At 38.9% G+C, this 20,160-nt stretch overlaps 1 protein-coding gene across 15 annotated transcripts in view; it reads left to right on the top strand.

Annotated features, from left to right (window-relative positions):
• Positions 1 to 20,160, top strand: part of LOC149919044 (uncharacterized) — a 149,785-nt gene that overhangs the window by 7,042 nt on the left and 122,583 nt on the right. For 13 of the 15 annotated variants that reach the window (XR_016464355.1, XR_016464356.1, XR_016464359.1 and 10 more), the window contains exon 3: positions 17,135 to 17,286. Coding sequence is in view for 8 of the 15 variants with exons in the window: in XM_090135783.1 (XP_089991909.1) it covers positions 17,135 to 17,286 (152 nt within the window). In the remaining 7 variants the exon portion in view is untranslated. Of the gene's footprint in view, positions 1 to 13,953; positions 14,646 to 17,134; positions 17,287 to 20,160 lie in introns of those variants that run through there. The other 2 variants (XR_016464364.1, XR_016464363.1) reach the window with 2 other exon arrangements.

Raw genomic sequence — 20,160 nt, 5'->3', positions numbered from 1 at the left:
AGTGTTTACTTGCACTAGAATGTTCTGTTCAAAGTGATGGTACTTTCATTCTTTTTCTGGCTGCAAAACTTGGCACATGTTTAAGGAGGCAACAAGATTTTTTACAGAATTGGTAAAATGATAAAAGCACTTTCTGGAAAGAAATCCAAGCTCTACAAGAAAGTGATAGCTGATGTTGTAAGTATCATTCTTTCCATATCCTTCTTAAAGTATGGCTGAGTTGGGCTTGTCTAGTGAAATGGTTGCCAATATTTCCAGATTCATGCTCTTTTTCAAGGGGTTATGATCTCCCTACCACTATTTGGAGCAGAAACTTTTCGTGGAAGTGTTTTTATCCTATCTTGGAAGAGTGACATTGGCTCTAAATCACAAACTAAAGTAACTGTTAATGTTTGCTAGACACTTTTCTGAGACATTCGTTCATGGATTAAAACTGCATATGGGAGCAATTAGCAAAATCTTCACTTACTCAAAAAGGAAAAGCCAACTGGATGGATAAGGGATGAACAATATTATTTTTTTTTACCCTTTTAACCATTGTAAAAAATTCAATTTAAGCAGTGATATGTTATTGCATCGGTATCAAATAGGGGCTTGAGTATTATGTAAATAGATGTGGCATAAGCATCTCTTTTAAAAGTACTGTCTGTTTCAACCTACTTTGTCTTGAAGTGAGGGCTTTCAGCCTCTCTCCTGGGACTACTCATAAAACTAAGAGTTAATCATAGCCATAAAGCCACTGTGTGCCTCATATGGCACTTTTCTGACAACTGACCTAAGTGTAGCTGTGGTCCCCTTTGATTCCACTTAGTCTTATGCCAGTACTGGCCTTTAAATTAAAATTTCCTTGCATTATTGCTGTTTTGTTTTGTTTGTTTACTTGTTTTTTTTTCTTTTTTTTCTTTTTTTTTTTTCCTTCTGCATTGTATTTGTTAAGGGAATTTTGTCTGCACTCCTGATCTTTTGAGATGTCTTCTCTTACTTCATTTTTGCTTGAGTCTAGGTAACTATGCCTATTTAAGTGGCTGTGCACAGTAAACAAGACAGACTCTCACCTGTGCACACTGCAAAAAAGCCTTTACTGACTTTTTTCTCCTTTGAGACTTATCACATTTGCCTTGGAGACATTTTCCAACAATAAGAATCTCTGGTGAAGTTTCTTGTCTATGTGCTTGGAACTATTATTTTTAGTGCTATTTTTTCCATTCACTGTATGCCTGTGGACTTCAGCTCTGGTCACCAGAATTCAGGCTCATCTCATTTAATCATTGCCATAAGAAAGCTGACATCTAGTCCATGCTACCTGCATAGAGTCAGGCTCTAATTTATTTAAGGCAATTTGGTTTGCCGATCTAAAAAAGGAAAGATCTGTATACTGACATAATAAATTCTCTCTTTTAACTATAGAAGAAGCCAGGGTAACAGACTTGAGCAGATGGTATAACTTTGGGATGACCGTGTGAGATGAGCACTACTCCAGGTCAGAATGATGCTTGAACACTACAGATGAGATGATGCAGAAAAAAGGTTTGAAGTAATATGCACTACTACATGTCATCTATCAGAAAGAGAGAGCATATCTGAAACTATCAGTAGTGCATGATTTATTAGATGCAAAGTCCTCTCTATGCTAAAAAAAGGCGTGAAGAGACTAATGAAAATTTAAGTGGAGAATTGAACAAAGGTAAGAATTATTAATAGTGGTTCACATTTGTTTATCAATACTTTTAAAATGAGATTTACAGCAAAGACAGCAATTCTGGCCTAAAGAAAGAGAAAATGGCAATCTTTGTTTAATGTTAAAACACTGTTCAAAGTTCATGTTCTACCAATTTTTCCTAACCTTATCAGGAGAACCTGAAATAAAATGTCTGAGAGTGGGTGTCACCAGACAAAAAGAAATAAACAGGGGCTAACGTAGCTATGAAATTCAGCCTGTGAAAAGACACTAGGCAGACATTTGAAATTACAAGAACAAATACACAAGAGGGCAGAACTCTTACTGCCAACAATTACAGCAGTATTATATATTGCTTGTGTTCTCACTTATGCTAACATTATGCTAGTATAGCTTGGTTGATCTTTCTGGAATTAGTCCTGATTTTCGGTAATGTGAAAGCAGAATCATCCAATAAGCCTCTCTTGCTTTTACTTTTCTACAGATCTAAGAGCTGAGGAAAGTGGAAACTTCTCATGACTGGTGATAATATATACAATGAAAGATTGGTCTGAGAGTCTGAAGTTGACTGCCTTTGTATATATTCTTCCATTACACAAGAAATTGTTTTGAATGCAATCAAAACATTGACCCTGGATTCTATTGCAGTTGACAGTGGTGTTAAGAGTTCTCTGTAAGGCAGCTGAGCAAAAATAATGAGACACTAGTGAAAGCTCAAAACCAGGCCTCTTGCTTCTGACAGGAAAATCCAGCAAAAAAATTCTTCAGATCTTGTCTTTCTCTGGTTGTAACTTCGATGAGTTAACATCAAGTTATTCAAGATATTTTAAAGTACTTTAATTAAATAGATTATACTTTTATTAAATAAATAAATAAATACCTTTCAAATGCCAGGTAGATTCTTATGTAAAATTCTTAAGAAGTTTTGGAGTAAAAGTTTCTGAACGCAGGACCTACTTTTACTTTTTCAGTGTCAGTAAAGAGATCAGCTGTATGCAGAGCTACTACAGTTATTAGTATTAGTATTAGTTAATTGCTATTAACCTACAGTTATATAATGGAGAAACATCTGGAGAAAAGACAACTGCATGACTCAACATACAGAAGAAATCTTAAGACTGGAAGGCCTTACGATTCCAAATTCTATCATAAGCAATATTACTCTCCCAGTATTAGCAGGCCTTCCTGGGCGAGATGTAAGACAGATATACAGAAAAAATGTCAGGAGCCTGGGATGGCTGTTTATATTCCTTCTGAGAATAAGGGCAAAAGCCTAACTGGGCTGTTTGCTGCTATCCTGAACCATTATTATTCCGTAAGTCTCATTAAAAGAAAACAAAACAAAACAAAACCCTGCCTTTGTCTCAGGTCACTCCAGAACATTTGCCCTCCTCTGTTATTTATCCAGGCAGGAAATGTTTTTCTTCTTTTAAAATGAGCAATGCAAGGATATTGTGGAGAATGCATGTAGTGCAATGTGCTATCAGCACCCTCCAGTTGTTTATCATGGCCATTTTCAGCCGGATCGGGGACACTAAGTTCTCTTGGATTCTCGCTGTGCTGGCAAGGTCTTCTGTGCGTGACAAAGTAAACAAAAAACAAAAAACCACACACTTCCTGATAAGTTTCAGAAGACAGCTTTTCTCAGCCTTATCTCACAATTTCATTCCACTACTGAAAAAAAAAATCAGTTTTACAGAAGATTTGCTTTTCATTGTATATTTGTCAGTGATAACTATGCTTTTGCCTTCCCACAAGTTTTGCTTCTCTTTTGAGGAGATAAGGACTGTCTCTCCTTGCCCTGTGAATGGTTGTGGCCTATGTCTAAGGTCACTTCAAAAACAACCCAACTGCAGTCATGCCTAGGGGCCTTTTCTATAAAAATGCATTGTTCCGCTGGAGGCAGGGGGCTGGGTAGGGTTATGGCATGCCAGAGATGCACAGGAATGCAAGGCTACTTCATAAGCACGATTTCCAATCTCAGTACGTTTCTCCACAACAATGTTGTGTTATGAAATTAGCATGTGGTTTTTTTTTCTTTCTTCTTCTGAAAAAGTTATGTTCTGAAGATCAACCACTGTAGTACTTGGGGAGGGCTGTCTCAAGACATGAGACTAAGACAAAGGCAAGGGAAGCCATATTTTTGGTCACGGACAGAGGAGACAACAGCAGTGAAAAAGTCCTCACACTTCCTCGGCCATTTTTCTAGAGAAATCAGTTTTCAGGATACTCAAGGCTCAATGGTGTTAGCCATTTGGTTATTTTATTCCTCAGTTTGTCCCAGTTCTTCTGTGCATATTTTTCATATGTCCACAACAAATAGTATTTTAATTGCACCCTGAAGAGAAAACAAAGCTCATTTTCCAACTGCAGATGCCAGCTGAAGCATACAGGGCTTGCTTGCTTTCTAAAACATCCTCCCACTTCTTCTCCAAATACATGCTTGATGCTTGGTGGCGATCACTCTAGTGATACTACTGATGAGAGGAGAAAGGCAGAAGGATGGTCAGGATGATAATAACATATTTAGGAAATCTGTATTATAATCTCTTGTCACTTCCTGCATTATCCTGCACACATTTCTCAGAAACAGAGCCATGACAGGCTGCATTACCTTCATTTCTGTGCTTTAATTTTTCGTGGGAATACTACTATTTCTATCACACGTTTACACAAATTTGAACCCTAGCTGTTTGTTGTTAGTGGGAAGCATGCTGCTGTTTAAACTAAGGGATCTGAAAGAGATCATTAAGATACATGGCAAGATGACTTGCTTTTCCTTATTTGTCCTTGTCATGAGGAAGCTCATTCTGGGTGCAAGGACAAGTGCAATGGAACTGCTGAAAAGGATTTGTCTGTAAGGAGCAGATCCTTGCAACTTTGTCGGGAGAAACTGCTCCTCTGTTTTTAGTTTTTCCAGAAGAATGTGTGTGTAAAAGAATGGCTGTAATAATAATTCTTCATAAAAATAAGAGTTTCCTGTTGAGTAATTCAAGGCCTTATTGTTTCTCAGGAAGCAGACAGCTGCACCCTCTTAAAAAGGAAAAGAATCCCACTAGTTAGCACAGACGAACATAGTAACGATTAACACTTAGTATTCACTGTCATACCTCTAGAAGTGTATTTCTTGACTCAAAGAATTCCTCGGGAGATATAACCTAGAAATACAGAATAAGTAACAGTTATTTTCACTTAAATAATTGTTATTTCTCCTTGTCAAGTACCTATCCAAACGCATCAGCAAGCTGATGAATTTAAGTCCTGATCCTGGGCTTTTGCAGATAGCCAGACGTCCCCAGGCGCTGTGATCACAGGGCTTTTCAAATGAGGATCAGTATGTAATAGTACAGTGTGAGTGCAGTGCTACCATGGCACATGCATCCCTGTGACCTAGGAACTGAAGGGCAGTGCTGGGGTGACCACCATGGGCACAGTGTGAGCAGCAGAACAGAACCCACAAAAGTTCCCCACAGCTTGACCTGGGCAAGGCAACACCTGCTGGAAGCACAGGTAATATTTCAGATGGATAAATCATTCTTCACTTGCTTGCCTTAAAAAAAATAATGCTTGGTTTTGCTAGTGCGGAACAACCGTAAACTCCTCTCTAGAGGTGACAGCTTGAAAGTTAGAACTGTTTCCTACCCACCTATGTCATCCGCACAGTTTTCAATAAGCTGTTATAGTAAGAAAACATCTCAGAGCTATTTTAATTAATGTTTTCCTTCTCAAACCTTAATGTTGCTAACTTTGAAAAGTCATTAGAATGCTGGCATTAACAAAAAACAATGCTCATGAATTTTAATGAATGCAAATGTAGGAAGGAAGCCATTTTCAGCTTCTGAGAAACAGAGGGCATTAATCTAGATGACATATTACTCCAGCCAGGCTTTCCTCAGGGAGAGGTGATAAAAGCAAGAGCCTATGATTATTTCAGAATATTCTGAATATTCTGAATATTTCTGAATAAAAACATTGATGCATCACTAAGAAATACTCAGTGACAGTTTGTAACAAATGTCTCCAATACACATTTAATGTAGATTAAAGGTTCATTATTCTTGACTAATTGCATGCCAGTAGATCATTAAAAACAGATATGCCAAGGTTTAGGAAGCATTCATCCTTTATATGAGTGTTAATCCTCAATAAACATGCTTTTAACAATCAGTTGGGTCACTTTATATGTCAAGCAGAGAATTCAAGTCACAGAATGTTTGTAAGATGCTTACTTTAAAGTACTACTATCATTTCTCTATTTATCCTGTGTGGTCTTCTCTTACTACATGGAAAAAAAATGACCGTTACATAGATATAAAACACATCTAATTTGGCTTTTGTTAGATCTCCTTTTTGCAGTTCATTGCAACTAAAAATGGTAGATTGCCACAGTTAAATGTGGTATGGCAGAGACCATCACTTGCCTTCTCTCATCTCTTCTGTAGCATCTACTCAAATAGTCAAGAAGGAAGTGTTTATTTTTACTTTCAGTTCTGATAACATTACACATACATCCATCTCTGCATGTCCCCTTAACCCTGTAGGAGGAGAGTGCTGTGCATTACTGGTTCTGTTAAAGGCCTGTATATATGGAGGAGGAAAGGAGTCTGCTTGTAGACTGTAAATTTGTGTAGAACAATTTTATATAATCCAGTTGATTATACTGCCTCTGAAGGCTGCTAGCATTACGGTAGGAAAATGCCTGAGGGGTAATTCAAGAGCAAAGCTTTGAGAATCCTAGATCCTACTGTGGAGAAGTTGCAGAACCTGAAGTTTCTGCAGAGGCCTGGAATGAAATCCTGGTTTTATTTATTACAGTAAGAATCTGTCAATAATATTATCCGGTCAGATCTGGTCAGGTCATATCCTGGGGCTGCAGATTGGTGGCCCTTACTTCCAGTCAATCCTCGGCTATCAATGGCTCTGAAGAGGAGCATGTTGTCTCTTTGGGGAATAGTCAAGAACTCTTCACAACTGAATGACCTGCAGTAGATGAGGTTATAGAAAAAATTACTTTTTCCTAGAGTGTTAGGAATGATCTGTGTTTATGGTGCAGATCAAATGACACTGCAGTGTTTATCTGTAGGAACCTAGATTGCCTGTCTAAGCATCACAGCAAAACTCCTTACTTTGTCTTTCTTTCTCTTTCTTTTCCTCTCAGAATACCTCAGACTCAAAATCCTCCAAATCATGGCTATTTTGAAGGGCTATTTTTCAGTTTAAGCTCTGGACTAAAATAGCAAGTGCACCACGAGGCTGAGAATAAGCCTCTGGGTGAAATGCCGATGGTCAGGCTGCTGACCCACTTCACTCAGCTGGCAGGGACACATTTCCTCTTAGGTAGTCCCTGCTACAGGGCAGGTTTGTGTTCTCCAAATGCTGTGTGTGTGCAGCTGCTTTCAGGAAGAGAAGAAATAGACCTTTCTTGTAAGCAAGTTGCCCCATTACACTCAAATCTAAGACTGACCTTTTCTTTTCTGCTGGGAAGCTAAGAGTCCCCTGGCCTCTTACAACTGGACATTTGGCTATGAACAGGACTTACATGATGATATTAATGATTTCTGATTAGTACAAGGAAATACCAGGCACATGGCCTGTTCTATAGGGAGCTATTGAGCTACACATGGTAGCTGTATTTCAAGAAAATGCCTATTAGCATGTGGGCTTCCTAATAGCATTAGAAGTTTTATGTTCTGGAATAAAGTAATCAAATCTCATGCTTCAGGGCACGCGCTGATCTCTGCAGGACCAGGAAGGCATTTTGCCCACTAGAGCCTTATGTTTTCTAGGTGGTTTCTACCTTTTTCCAGAGCAGTGGTGAGTGGAGGCAGTTGGGGACAGGATGCTGAGTAGCATGGGCCAATAGACCCCACATACCTGTTTCCCCATGTTGCTGTTTAAGGAGCTAAAGATTTTGAATCTTATAGAAATGAATGCATTATGACAGGAAAGCTCCAGCAAAATGCCTTCATAGTGAAAACTTGCGCCAGCTTTCACTCTCTGTTAGGTAGGGGCAGTGCTCATTGAATTCTCCCCCTGAACAGACAACAATGCTTGGCAAGCTGTCTCTGCAGGGGAAAAATGATTAATGCTTTGTGTCAAGTGCTCATAAGTGGTGTGGCACTTGCACAGTGTCTTTTCTCTTCTTAGGTAGGATACTAGTGACCGCATCAAAGCAAAGCAGAGCGTTCCCAGAGCTGAGTTTTTGTTCTCCAGCTCCAAATGAACTATCATGCCAGCCAGCTTCTTGCTATGTCCATGTGATAAAATATGTGCCCTGTTTTGAATGCTTTCTGTTTCTCTTGTACTTTTATTGTTTCTGTGGCTTTTTCTCTTCCTCTTTTATTTTCCTTTTCCTTCTCTTAGCCCAGCTGAGGGAAATAGTTTGTTAGTTGTTACTGAAATCTTCTTTCATCTGGCTATTGTAAAATATTTTGATCTCACACAGAATGTGATACTGCCACTTTGTCAGTAGCAAATAGGGTTGGTTTCCTTTCTCATAGGGACATTTCTATACGCATACGTATGTACTCAACAGTGGAACAAAGGCAAAGAAATTTTCACTATCAAAACAAGCCAAGACACCTTCCATTTTCTGTCTGGAACACAATATTTAAGTATATATGACATCACAGTCAATGTCCTGTCTGAGTCCACAGTCAGTATTTTTCCCTAACTATATGCCATATTTGTTGTAAGTATTTTTCACAGCCTTGTAAAAATTCTAATGGTGCCACAGAGGGGGTACCTCTATTACCAAAGGTAACAAGCATTACCTTTGTTATTCTATGTGGAAGTAGCAGAATAAGGCAAAATCGTTCACAGAAAGTACTATTGCTGGAGAAAATATTCCAGTTTTCATTCTTGGAATTATTCCTTCTCCTTGAATGAAGGTTATTGCTGCATGTTGGGATCTACCCAGACACCTTGGAGCACAAGACCTCTAAAAGGATGAAAAAAAGGGGAAGAAAATAAAAGAAAGGTGTGAGGCAGGAGGACAGACAGACTGCCTGTCTTGCATGATGGTCTCTTGTACTTATTTCTCCAAAGGGAGCTAAGGATTATTTGATTCTGCTTTACATATGCATAATATGTTGTTTTTTTTCTTAAAATATTATAATCTCCTTATTCTTCCCTAAGATTTGATGTAGTGGCAAACTTGAGAATTCTGAAGAAGCTGGAGACTAAATTTAAAAGAAGTTTTTTGGGGAATGGAGAGTGATTGACTTGCAGGGGGAAATGTATGAAATTGTAATTTATTATACAAAGGCAAAAGAATTAGGAGGGACAGAGTTTTAAATGTTCTTGAAGGAAAGGATAAGAATTCTTACTTTGATGCTGGAAAAGAAGGAAATTAATACAATCAGAACTTTTTGTCAGTGTTTTTGTTTTTTATGAACCAGAATGCTGTAATATTAGAAAGCAGTAAAGGCAGAGATTAGGACAGGTACATGTGCAGATGGTAGAACACAGCTTCTAAAAGCTGCTCCACTGCTCTACTAAATGACAACCATACCTGCAGTGAGAGACTAAAAGTAGTCTGTAATCCTCAGCCAATCAGTCTGGCACAGTTCACCTGGGCAGAGTGAAGGGACCAGCAGATTTGTCTGTGGGTTTGGAGATAAGAGGAACAGAGTATTGAGACTGGGGGGTATATGTGGGAGATGTGCAAAGGTGAGTCTGTTCCACCTAGTGCTATTAGGGAGCCAGCTTTTTTGCCATTGCAACACCACTTACAAAACACAAGCTCAATCCCTAATGAGCTTAACTTTAAAAGTAATAGAAAGCTTTTCTGAGAGTACTTGTTATGTGCTCAGAATGTGCTGTTCTCTTTCCAAAGGCTTTTCATCTTAAAGTGAGTTTTTACTAACCAGACTGAGACAGCTCTGTGAAAGTGTGGCAAAAGAACAAGACTGCATGCCATTCAACTTTAATAAGTCATGGGAGACTATATTGTTTAGCCTTGCATAGTTTATTCTCTCAAAATTATAACTCCAAGTAATTAAAAGGAAGCAAGCCATTTTGAGTTTCCCTGTGCTTCAACTCCTATAGTGCCCAATATCTTGCAATTAGCATGGTTCAAGGGTGTGTATCCTGACGTGATTTTTTATTTTAATGCAGTTGAAACTGGGCAACATGTAGCAACAGCACCCTAGGTTTCTTTGCTTTAGGTTGAGAGCCATTTTTGAAAGGTAAAGGACTAATTGGGTTAGCTGCTTTTGGAGAGGGCTCTGTGGGCAGCAGGGAGACTTCAAGGGATCTCCAGGCTGATTTGAAGAAAAGGAGAACACTGCTAAACTTAACTGTTATAGCAGAGCACATCCTTTTAATCTATTGCTTCACTGTGACTCAAGCATTTGCGACTCTTGTTTAAAGTTTTGGATCCTGGAGACTTAGGCTTGGGAGTACATGCAGATTAGGGCAGAGCCGAGGCCCCACTTTGCCACTGGGATGTAGATGTGACCAGAAGCTGGGAAAAAGCTGGAGACAGCTGCAAAGGTGATGAATGTCCTGAAGGATGGCTCACAAAATGTGTGAAGCAGGATTCTGGAGTCCTAGTCAACATAGGTATCAAAGGTGTAAGAGCAGCAGATTAGAGAACTGGGACACAAAGTCTAGGCACCCTGAAAAGACAGTAAGGCTTCAGTGCTTGTGTCATCTGAGAAGTTTACAATGACTTATGCAAGGCTAGAGGGAGAAGCCAAAAGGTAGATCTTTAATGTTCAGCAGAAAAATGGTAGATGAGACGGTATGAGAGAATCACAGGAGCAGAGAATTCTTCTCTTACATTGGAGATGTAGAAAGTCATATGGACTTTCAACATTAAGGAAACGTAAGTTCTAGCATTTAACAAGATTATAAATGAATTTTTAATCTGAAGAGCATGTAAGGAAGTTGATTGTTTTGGAAGAACTCATGGCTCAAGTGAATTCTATTGTGAATGTGACATGTATTCTTTATCAAAAAGGATACAGAGAGGATGCAGTCACCTGAGAAATGGAAAATGGAAAAATGGAAAATTTAGGCTGCAAAGAACTGAGTGGGATGCATGCCTCCAAAGGACTGCAGGGAATCCAATAAAGAGATCGAGAAACTGGAGGACATAGCCCTTCATGAAAATATTGGCACTGGGTATTGTCACCCTGATAGAAGAAAGATCATCATGATACATGGTGACATGAAAAGTACCTGAACACATGGTAAACAGTTCTGGCCCTTGAGTTGTAGTAAACATATATCATCATGTCCCTGTCATCAGCTGTCTGATGAAGTAGGATGACACTGAGTGTCATCCTAAGGAGATAGAAATGCAATGCAGCTAAGAAGGTAAGGAAGTTCAAATAAAATGTGAAACGGTGTTGCATGGTTGTTTGCCCACACCTTAAATGCTGCATGCCTTTCTCATCCTGTCATCTGAAAAAGGGTGTAACACAACTGGGAAGAGCTCAGAGAAGAGTAATAAGGATGGCTGGAGATAAAGAATGACTTTTTTTTTTTTGTCATGGAGAAGTAAACTAAGATTTTTCAGTCTGGGAAAGAGAGGACTTATCCTGATATAGTAGAGGTTTATAAACTCATGAGTCACAGAAAAAGAGTAAGCAGTGGTTGATGTGATTTAAATATTTGTTCCAAGAGGAAAACTGCTGCAGGACATCAAATTATACTAGGGGGAAAAAGTTCCTAACACAGTTGTAGCAGCACAACCTGACCTAGATTCAAAAGGAAACTGGATGATTTAAGGGAAATTTGTCAAGAATTTCTGAACACATTGAAATCTTATCTGCTAAAGATATATCTGAGCTGGAAATATTTAAAGGTTATGACAGTATAAAGGGAAACACCATGTACTCTTGCTTTATTTTTATGATCTTCATTTGAAGACATTATTGGAGATTATATGGGCTTGTGATGCTGATGAACTGCAAACCCTTGTTAGTGAGTGAGAGTAATATCCCTCTCAGTGGTGAGGAGAGGACTCCCAGTCTGGGCCTGACTTCATCTTCTGATAGGGTTTAAACCTTGGCTTTGTGCTGATCAGTGTCTTTGAGAGTAAAACTGGTATGCAAAGTCTCATGCCTGCTGCCTTCTTCACGATACAGGGCAGAAATGCAGGGCAGACTTTAGAAAGGGCAAAAGCATCCCTTATTGTCTGAATGACAGAATTTATAGGGGAACCTCCTGAAGAGTTGCAGTGGCACAGCTGAGAAGTAGCTGGCCCCAGCCCTGGAAAGAAGAAAAGGGAAGGAAAGGAATGTTATGGAAGTGTGTTCCTTGGGTGTCTTGATATAATTGTGGCATTGTGCTGTAATCATAGTGATTAAATAGTCTGGACTAAAAGCTATACCTTTGTTTTATAGGATCTTTTTATACCCCCAGTATTTAGTTCATCTTGGACAGAAAGCAAAACACTCAAAACTGTTAAATTGCCTTGTCTGAAGGCTTGACAAAGATATGAGTAGTCATTGGTCAGTTTTGCTACCTGGCAAATGATAATGTGGACTGCTCTTCAGAAGAGGAGGGAGCCATGGTTTTCAGAAGTAGTTTCTTTTTCACGTGGCCATTAAGGACAGTGGGTAATTAAGTAGGTCTTTATGTTAGAGACAGCCTTTGCATTAAGTTTTTAATATGCTTAATCAAGTCATAAATATTAAGACAGCTGTTTGAGCTCTCCTTAAGGTTGACTACAAATCTAACTGCAGGCACAAGACCTATGTACTCAAGTGAGTATGAAAATAATTGCCAGAATTTTTATCTTAAGAAAATGAATGGTAAAGTGAAAATATGTAATCTGATTTTTTTTTTTTTTTTGCTTATTCTAACCTGAAAAGTTAGGAGCTTGTAGGTTTTCCTCATAATGAGCTCTCATGATAAGTAGACAAATACAGAGATGACTTCTCTTCCCTAGTATTTGAAATTGTAGTGTGGTAAAGGGGCAGCGCATGCTGCACACTTGTATCTAAATGTTAGTAAAACCTGGATAAAAATACAAATGGATGCAGTGTAGACACTCTAAATGTTCAAGAGTTGAACATCCTACAGCTGAATATACATGCTAGAATACAGTGGAAAATATGCTGACAAATGTGCCAGGTGTCTAGAGCTGTCTAAATAGAGCAGACCAAGACTGCCTGGCTGCTCATGCACAGTCCTGCCAGCCAGCTTGTGGTTCAGGTACCAAAATAAAGCACTTGGGCTCAGAGTCATAGAACTTGAACTGAGAATATCAGAGCAGAGGATGGTTTATTTTTGTTATGTCCTGGATGTGGACATTTGCACAGTCATTTAAAGAGTGTTAGTATTACCCTTGTGGAGGCACATTCATTTCCTTGGACAAATTTTAAATAATAGAGAATTGTAACAAAATTACTTAAAACTGAGAGAGATTACTAAGAGAAAACAAAAGAAGAATTCAAAAGTGAAGAATGCAGTATCAAAAAAAAAGAGAGAGAGAAAAAAAAGAAGTGGATCATGAGCAATGGATCATGAGGAGAAAAAAGTTCCCATCAAAAGGGAAAAGCAGGTAGTGTTAACATGAGATTGGGTGTTAACTGCTTTTCTTCAGGAAAGAAATATAAGAAATGACGAAATGAAGGGAAGGGTTAACATATGATGATATGAAGATATGAAGACTTCTTTTGTCCATGGGATGAAGACTTTCTAATTAGGGTCCACCACAGAGTTTATGTTTAGGCTGGCATAACCTTCCTGTAGTATGACCTTCCTCAAGCATCACATCTAGCTCTTTCTTTCTCCTGCCTCCTATTGAGCACTCCACACCGAGGGGAAGTCAGGTCGACTCAGGGCCAATCTTATGAACAGGTCTCATACAACAAAAAGAACGAAGTGAATATTTTTGCCTCCTTCTGTTTGAAAGCTGTTTGAGGTCCTGCTTCTTGCTCAGGGTATTTCAGAGGACCTCTTTATTATCTTACTATGGTAATAGCCTCTATACGTTAATCATGATAACACATTACATCACAAATAGCTTTACCAGAGGTTATGGAATCTTTCACACCCCACCTATGTAATTTAAAACAGCTTACTGTCAGGAATAGCCTATGGCTATTTTAATGAAGTCTTTCTCCCTGTAAAGAGGTTCACTTTGCTGGGAATGATCCTGGAAATATTCAGACCCCACAGACCACATCTGGAAGTTGCTTGGGAGTGCTCTCTGGCACAGACTAAAGCATATCTAGAAGCCATATTGCAGGGGAGCTGTATAGCATTCCAGTGCTTGGGACTGCTCCTGGGCACTGTTTGATTTACTAGTAGTGGACTCTAGCAAGCTTCTTATCTCCAGGATCTGGATATACATCCTCTTGCCTTGCAGCCTCCTTCTGATGTGAGAGAAAGCCAATCTCATGTCTTCATTGCTCTGAGAATGAGACTGGGATACACAAGGGACAAGAATTACTATCCAGATAACTGTGGGACAAGCTCTGTGGCACATATTTCCCTGCTGATTCACACCCGTCCTAATACAATAAGTCATTTCCTCATTTTATGAGTGTACTAGAATGTGTTCCTAACTATTATTTATGTTACTAGGACTCAATCTGTATCTATTTTACTTCTGTCCCATTTCTATGGATATGTTTGCCCTTGAATTCTTTCCAGAGCACTAGCTAAGCATGAATTGTTCTGTAATTAAACCAAACAACTTAAGCTCACAGGAATTACTGAACGTGAGTGTGACCCCTGTAGAAGCTTGGAAATACTTTATCAGCATGTCAGAATAATTTCACAGCTTAGAATAAACTTCAGTCTTTCTAAAGTGCTGTGTATTACTGGGAGCCTTGCTATCTTACTTGCATTGCACTTTCTTAGAAATATCCTGCGTTGATACAGAGAAGATCGTATTGCTAATTGCACACGGGGTAAACTCGTGAGAGTTATGTCTTAAGAACAACCAACGTGACTCCTGCTAAGGTTGGGTGTTACAGAGTTCATCAGAATTATTCAAGTGACGGTAAGTGGAATTTCATCTTCTGTTGCATTTGTGATGTGCTCTATTACTGCTAGAAACTTTCACGCTGTTAAAAGAGGTCAGAAGGGGTTTTGAATCTCAGGACATCTGTTCATCAAGACCCACTTCTGAGTTCACGACCCCACTTCAAACTATACTGCCAAGCTTGTGAATAAAAGTAAGGTCTTGACCCCCATTTAGGGACTAGTAGCTTAAAATAAGATCTGGGAATAAGGAATAAAAAACATTTACAAAGCAGTGTGTACTTGGAATGCATGTCAAGTGTAGGGTACTTTCCAAAGAGACAAGATGAGGGTGAGGTCATGCAAACATGCAACACATTGTATGTCTATTAAATAATTCTTTTTCTCCATGAAAGGAGAAGAGCTGAATGTTCTCAAGACAGGGAGAATCATAGCAGCTGCACAGGTTCTGCACTATTAGGTGATTTAGATCCCTTTTGTTTGAATTGTCAAGGTACAGAAGTTATGTATTTTCCACTGAAAATGGAAAAATGGGAGTTTACTTAGAAAACAGGATGTAGTCTATGCTGTGAGTCAGTCATAGGATAAGTATGAAAAATGAATACAACCAATCCTGAAAAAAATGTATCTGATATGTTTTTAAGACAGCTCGGAGATGAGTCTGTTGCATCGTAGGAGATTTTACCCCTGGCACCTCATACAATTTTTCCAGCAAGCTGAATTTGAAACAAAACAGGAACAGAGAAGGTGACTGAAATGGCTATCAAATGAGTCCTGTCTTGTAAGAGACAGAGAAGGAATGGTTTTTATGGCCCAGAATAGTGGAAGAAAGAACAGATTGCATTCCCTAAATATGGATGAAGGAGAGCAAGTGAAGGAACAACCGGAGCTGAAAGACAGTGTTGCATAGGAAACAAAAAAAAAAACCAAAATATTTTTTTGATTTGAATATGAGTTGCTCTAGGTTAGGAAAAAAAGTAGTGGCAGTTTTGAAAGGTTCTAGCAGAGCTATTATGAGTTTAGGTCAAGGAACTTAACTGTTCTGCAGTTTGTTGAATGGGGTTATAAGGAAAAGTATGCAATATCAGAATACAGGAATCAATGATATGAAGTTATTGGAGCAGATCCAAAGAAGAGCCATGAAGATGATCAGAGGGCTGGAGCGCTTCAATGAAAAAAGACTGAGGCCTGTTCAGTCTGAAGAAGAGAAGGCTCTGGGGAGACCTCATTCTGGCCTTTCAGGAATGGAAGCATATAAACAGAAGTGAGACTGATTTGTTATAGACAGTGACAGGACAAGCCAGAAGGGTTTTAAAGTAAAAGGAGAGGCTTAGATTAGATACTAGTTATAAATTTTTTAATAAGAGGATGGGGAGGCACTAGCACCGTGAAGCTGTTTGTGCCCCATCCCTGAGGGTATTCAGGGTCAGGCTGGGTGGGGCCCTGGGCAGCCTGCTCTAATGTGTGGCACCTAGATCATCTTTAAGGTCCTTTCCAACACAAGCCATTTTATGATTCTTTGAGATGGACATTACATGGGTGAGGCTCTTAGTTTACAGACTGTTCTTGAGGAGGAGGACAATCTTATTACTAACCTGCTGGTAGTGTACATTGCATATGGCACCTCTTAGAAAGGTCCTCCTCGCCTGAAACTGGAACGCTTACAAGATGGAGTTAACATTGCTGCTATATAGCAGATTTGTCTCGCACAAAGAGAGTTGTATTCCAGATACAAAGCCAAAATTTTGCATTGCTCAATGTTTTATTATCACTAATGGTTATATTCAGTTTGTCTCACTCTGTGGTGTTTACATCTCTCACATGTGAGTAGTCAGTTTTAATAGCATTCTTACAGTGTTAAGCAGTGTCTTCCTGTCCCATGCTCTCATTTCATTTTATGTGAAACAAATGTGAATTTCCTCAGTTCTTAACTATTTTGACTCAAGTATGTTCTTTTCCTGATAGTTAAGTGTTTTTCTCTAAGAAATTAACATAGATTTCCATGTAAATATGCATTCTCCTGCCTCTTGCTATGATTGAGGTGGAAACTTGATCACATTCACAAGACGGGTTAAATGGTGACAGATGCTGCAGCCACCTTATGCAATTTACTGACTTTATAAACTAGATTTCCTCCAGAGAAAGGAAAGACTTTTCATACTCAGATTTTTTTGTAGAGAACACTGATCTGTTGTTCATGCAATGCAGTTATGCAACAGAAAGCAGACAGCACTCAACTCTCCAACAATCCAGAATTGTAATGAAGTTCAGTTCCTCTCTGGAGTCCAATCACTGGGGCTCAAACCCATTGGCATTCTATTTTATTTGTTTTGTATTGTTTTGTATTGAACCAACAGTGGAAGCTTTTCCACAAATATGAATAGATCTCTAAATCCTATGTCTATTATCTTTCTGTCTTATCTCCTTCACTTGTTCTTTCTTAGTTCATTTTCTGTTTTGTGTCTTAGTCCATGCTGTTCATTTTTCACTGTTAATCTACTGTTACAGCTCTGGCTGGTCATCAGAACCCACGATACCCTCACTCAGATGTATTTAAGAGCAGTAGCTGCTGGCTGTGGTGGACACATGGATTGTGACACTGCTGAGGAGGAACTAGCTGAAGGTGCACCCCTGGGAGGACGCACTTCATGCCAAATAAGGTAATTGCAGCTATGGGTGACCCACACCAGGGCAGGAACAGTTCCAAGGGACTGCATTCCATAGAGAGAAGAAAGAAAGGACATTTCCTTTCTTCCAGTCCTCAGGAACATCTCCTGATCACCAAGATCTGCCAAAGATAAGTTATGAATAGCCACACAGTGACCCTTCCCAGCACCCTCAGCATTCATGAGTGTAAACCATTAGGTCCCATGGAGTTGGACTTACCCAATTTGTTTATATGTTCTCTGGCTCAATCCTCATCCTCCAAGGGGAGTATTCCTTCCTGTAGACCTTTCCACAGATTTAATGGGCCTGAATTACTGAAGACTGTTTATACAAAGCAAAGAAGATCTTGAATACCTTGTCCTTTTCTGTATCCTTTGTCACAAAGGCACCACATTTTCTCTAGCCTTTTCTTATTGTTTTTCACATTTCTCATCAGATTCAACTCCAGGTCACCTTTGGCTTTCCTAACTTTTTTGCTGGGGTTCTATCAAGTATCACTTGTTCACCTATGCAGGCCTCCCATTACCTTTACTTGATTTCCTGCTTGTCAGATTGAGCGATTCTTGAGTGGATGAAGAAAACAGCTACAGAAAAACAGGCAGAAGCTGTTGTACGCACACCTCAACTTCCTAAGACACCCTTTGCCTCACCATAGGAGCAGAGTGAACTGAGTTTATCTCACAGCAAGAATAAAGGAAATTTAGACTAGGAAGGGAACAAGATAGGTGTGAGTCTGAGGAAGGAGAAGAAAGGATGTGTACTGATGTGTTATTTCTTATGCTTTCTCCATTTGTTTTTATGTGTTTGTCTGTTTGGTTTTTTTTCTACAATACCTAGATTATGTTAATTTGCAATTAATTAAAATAAGTAAAAATTTCCCTGCTTTTGCTTAAGGTGATAACAAGCTTTATAGTCAAACTTTCATTTTACTGTACCATGGATATCTTTCGGCTTATTCTGCTTTGATAACGTAAGAGGCCTTAAAATTTTTGTAAACTACAGGTAAACCCTCAGTAAGGCTATCTGTACTATCTGAGTATACTGAAGAGAACTCTGGTATGTAGAGGGGGAATACCAACTGAACTATCAAGCCTTCATGAGGCCTTGAATATATTAATACAGTGCTGAGTCAAAGTTGATTAACTTTGCTGAGCAACAGATATGTGGGTTTGAGTTTAGTGCTGTGATTCTGTAACTGCTCAGCCTCCACGCTACATCTGGCTTATGTCTGTTCTGCAGTCCTGGAACGAAATCACAAATGACTGCACCCATCTCTGTAGATGTTTGCGAATGGGTATGACTAAATCATCATTTGAGCATTAACTGCTGCGTGTCCACTATGAAGAAATAAAATTATACTCTCATCTGCCTTCTGAAAAATTTCTGAATATTTTTCAAAGAATATTTGGACACGGACTCTTTGTGAAGGCTCAGACACACAACTATAAACAGTATCAGTGCACTGCCACCATGTTTTTGTCTTTCCTGGTAGACTGATTGCATGGCTGGCATTATACAAATGAGAGAGTGGAGGTTATCTCGCCAAAGGCTCTTTTATTTTGTGTAGATGGATAAACAGATGAGCTCTGGAAGTATTCTGAGGTTTTTTTTGTAAAAGAGCAGACTCATAGATCTGAAAAGCAAGTGTCCTACACTGAACTCAAGTTTGAGAGCTGTAGAATAAGAGAATTTTATGGACAGAGCTAGAATCTTTGTGTCATTAATCAGTTTTTTTAAAAAATGCAGATTCTCAGGTGTAAAGCAAAATTACATGGGATATGTGTCTTCTAATGCAGTTTTTGATGAAGCATATTACAAGCTGAAGAACTAATTAGTTCCAATGTGCACCCAATGGAACTCAGCTCTTACCTAGCCTGAGGAATCTTCTCCACTGTACTGAGCTTGTACCTGTGCTTTTGACTAATTTTTTTAGAGGATTTTAAGAAGATTTTGGGCTCTACTTAATTTTTCCTCAAATATCAACCTTCCCTAAGCCAGCTAACAACCCAGGAACACTCCTGTTCCTTTTGGCTGGTTCTCTTACCTTCTTGGCCCTTTTTCTCCCAAGATGTAAGGAAGAATGAGAACTTGCTCTTGTTGATTTTGGGAATTTAAAAATGTGAAGAAAGGGAAATTAGACCCTGGCTGTGGTTTAAATAAAAATAGAGATCAAAGTCCAGCACTTTCAAGCATAAAAGATGTGTATACATGTTGGTAAAAGCCCTGTAAGATTGATGTAAGTCAATCTGCTTGTGTAATTCTACCATACCTAGCCCAGATTCCTGTCTGTAATTATGTTTATTTGAATAGAAACTGTCTCTGTTGGCATTAAAAAAAAAAACAACAAAAACCGTTCTGTCATGGTTATTTGTAAAATAAGGATAATAATTTTCTTCTGCAAAACAAAGTTCTGCTAGTTGCCACACTACGTCAAAGCTGTTTCATCCTTTGTATTCTAAACTCTTTTGTGGACTAATTTTTTTTACTTAAAAACAAAAATTACCAGGTGAAAGAAAAGATGCTGTACAGAGCTGAGCTCATTGGAGAGTTACTTGATGGCCTCTGTCTATAGGTGTTTCTAACCTTCAAGCTGGAGCTACTATACTGTTCCACACTTCCTAGTGAAGTAGATTATGATCCTCTAAATGCAACTTCAGGTGTACAAAGGGTAAAATATCTTCTGTCTTGCTTTTACTTGGGACAGTATACAACAAAATTGATACCAGTGCCTTCAAATGGGATACAGACACTATGGAGCAGCAATAGAAAATAAAGAAGGAAAACTGGCTTACTCCTTAGAATCACAGAATCATAGAATCACAAGGTTGGAAAGGACCTACAAGATTGTCTAGTCCAACCATCCTGCT

This window comes from Phasianus colchicus, chromosome 2 (genome assembly GCF_987193195.1).
Source record: "Phasianus colchicus chromosome 2, bPhaCol1.hap1.1, whole genome shotgun sequence".
In the NCBI taxonomy this organism is placed as follows: Eukaryota; Metazoa; Chordata; class Aves; order Galliformes; family Phasianidae; genus Phasianus; species Phasianus colchicus.
The sequence above is the reverse complement of the archived record's forward strand: the minus strand, read 5'-3'. Positions and strand labels throughout refer to the sequence as shown.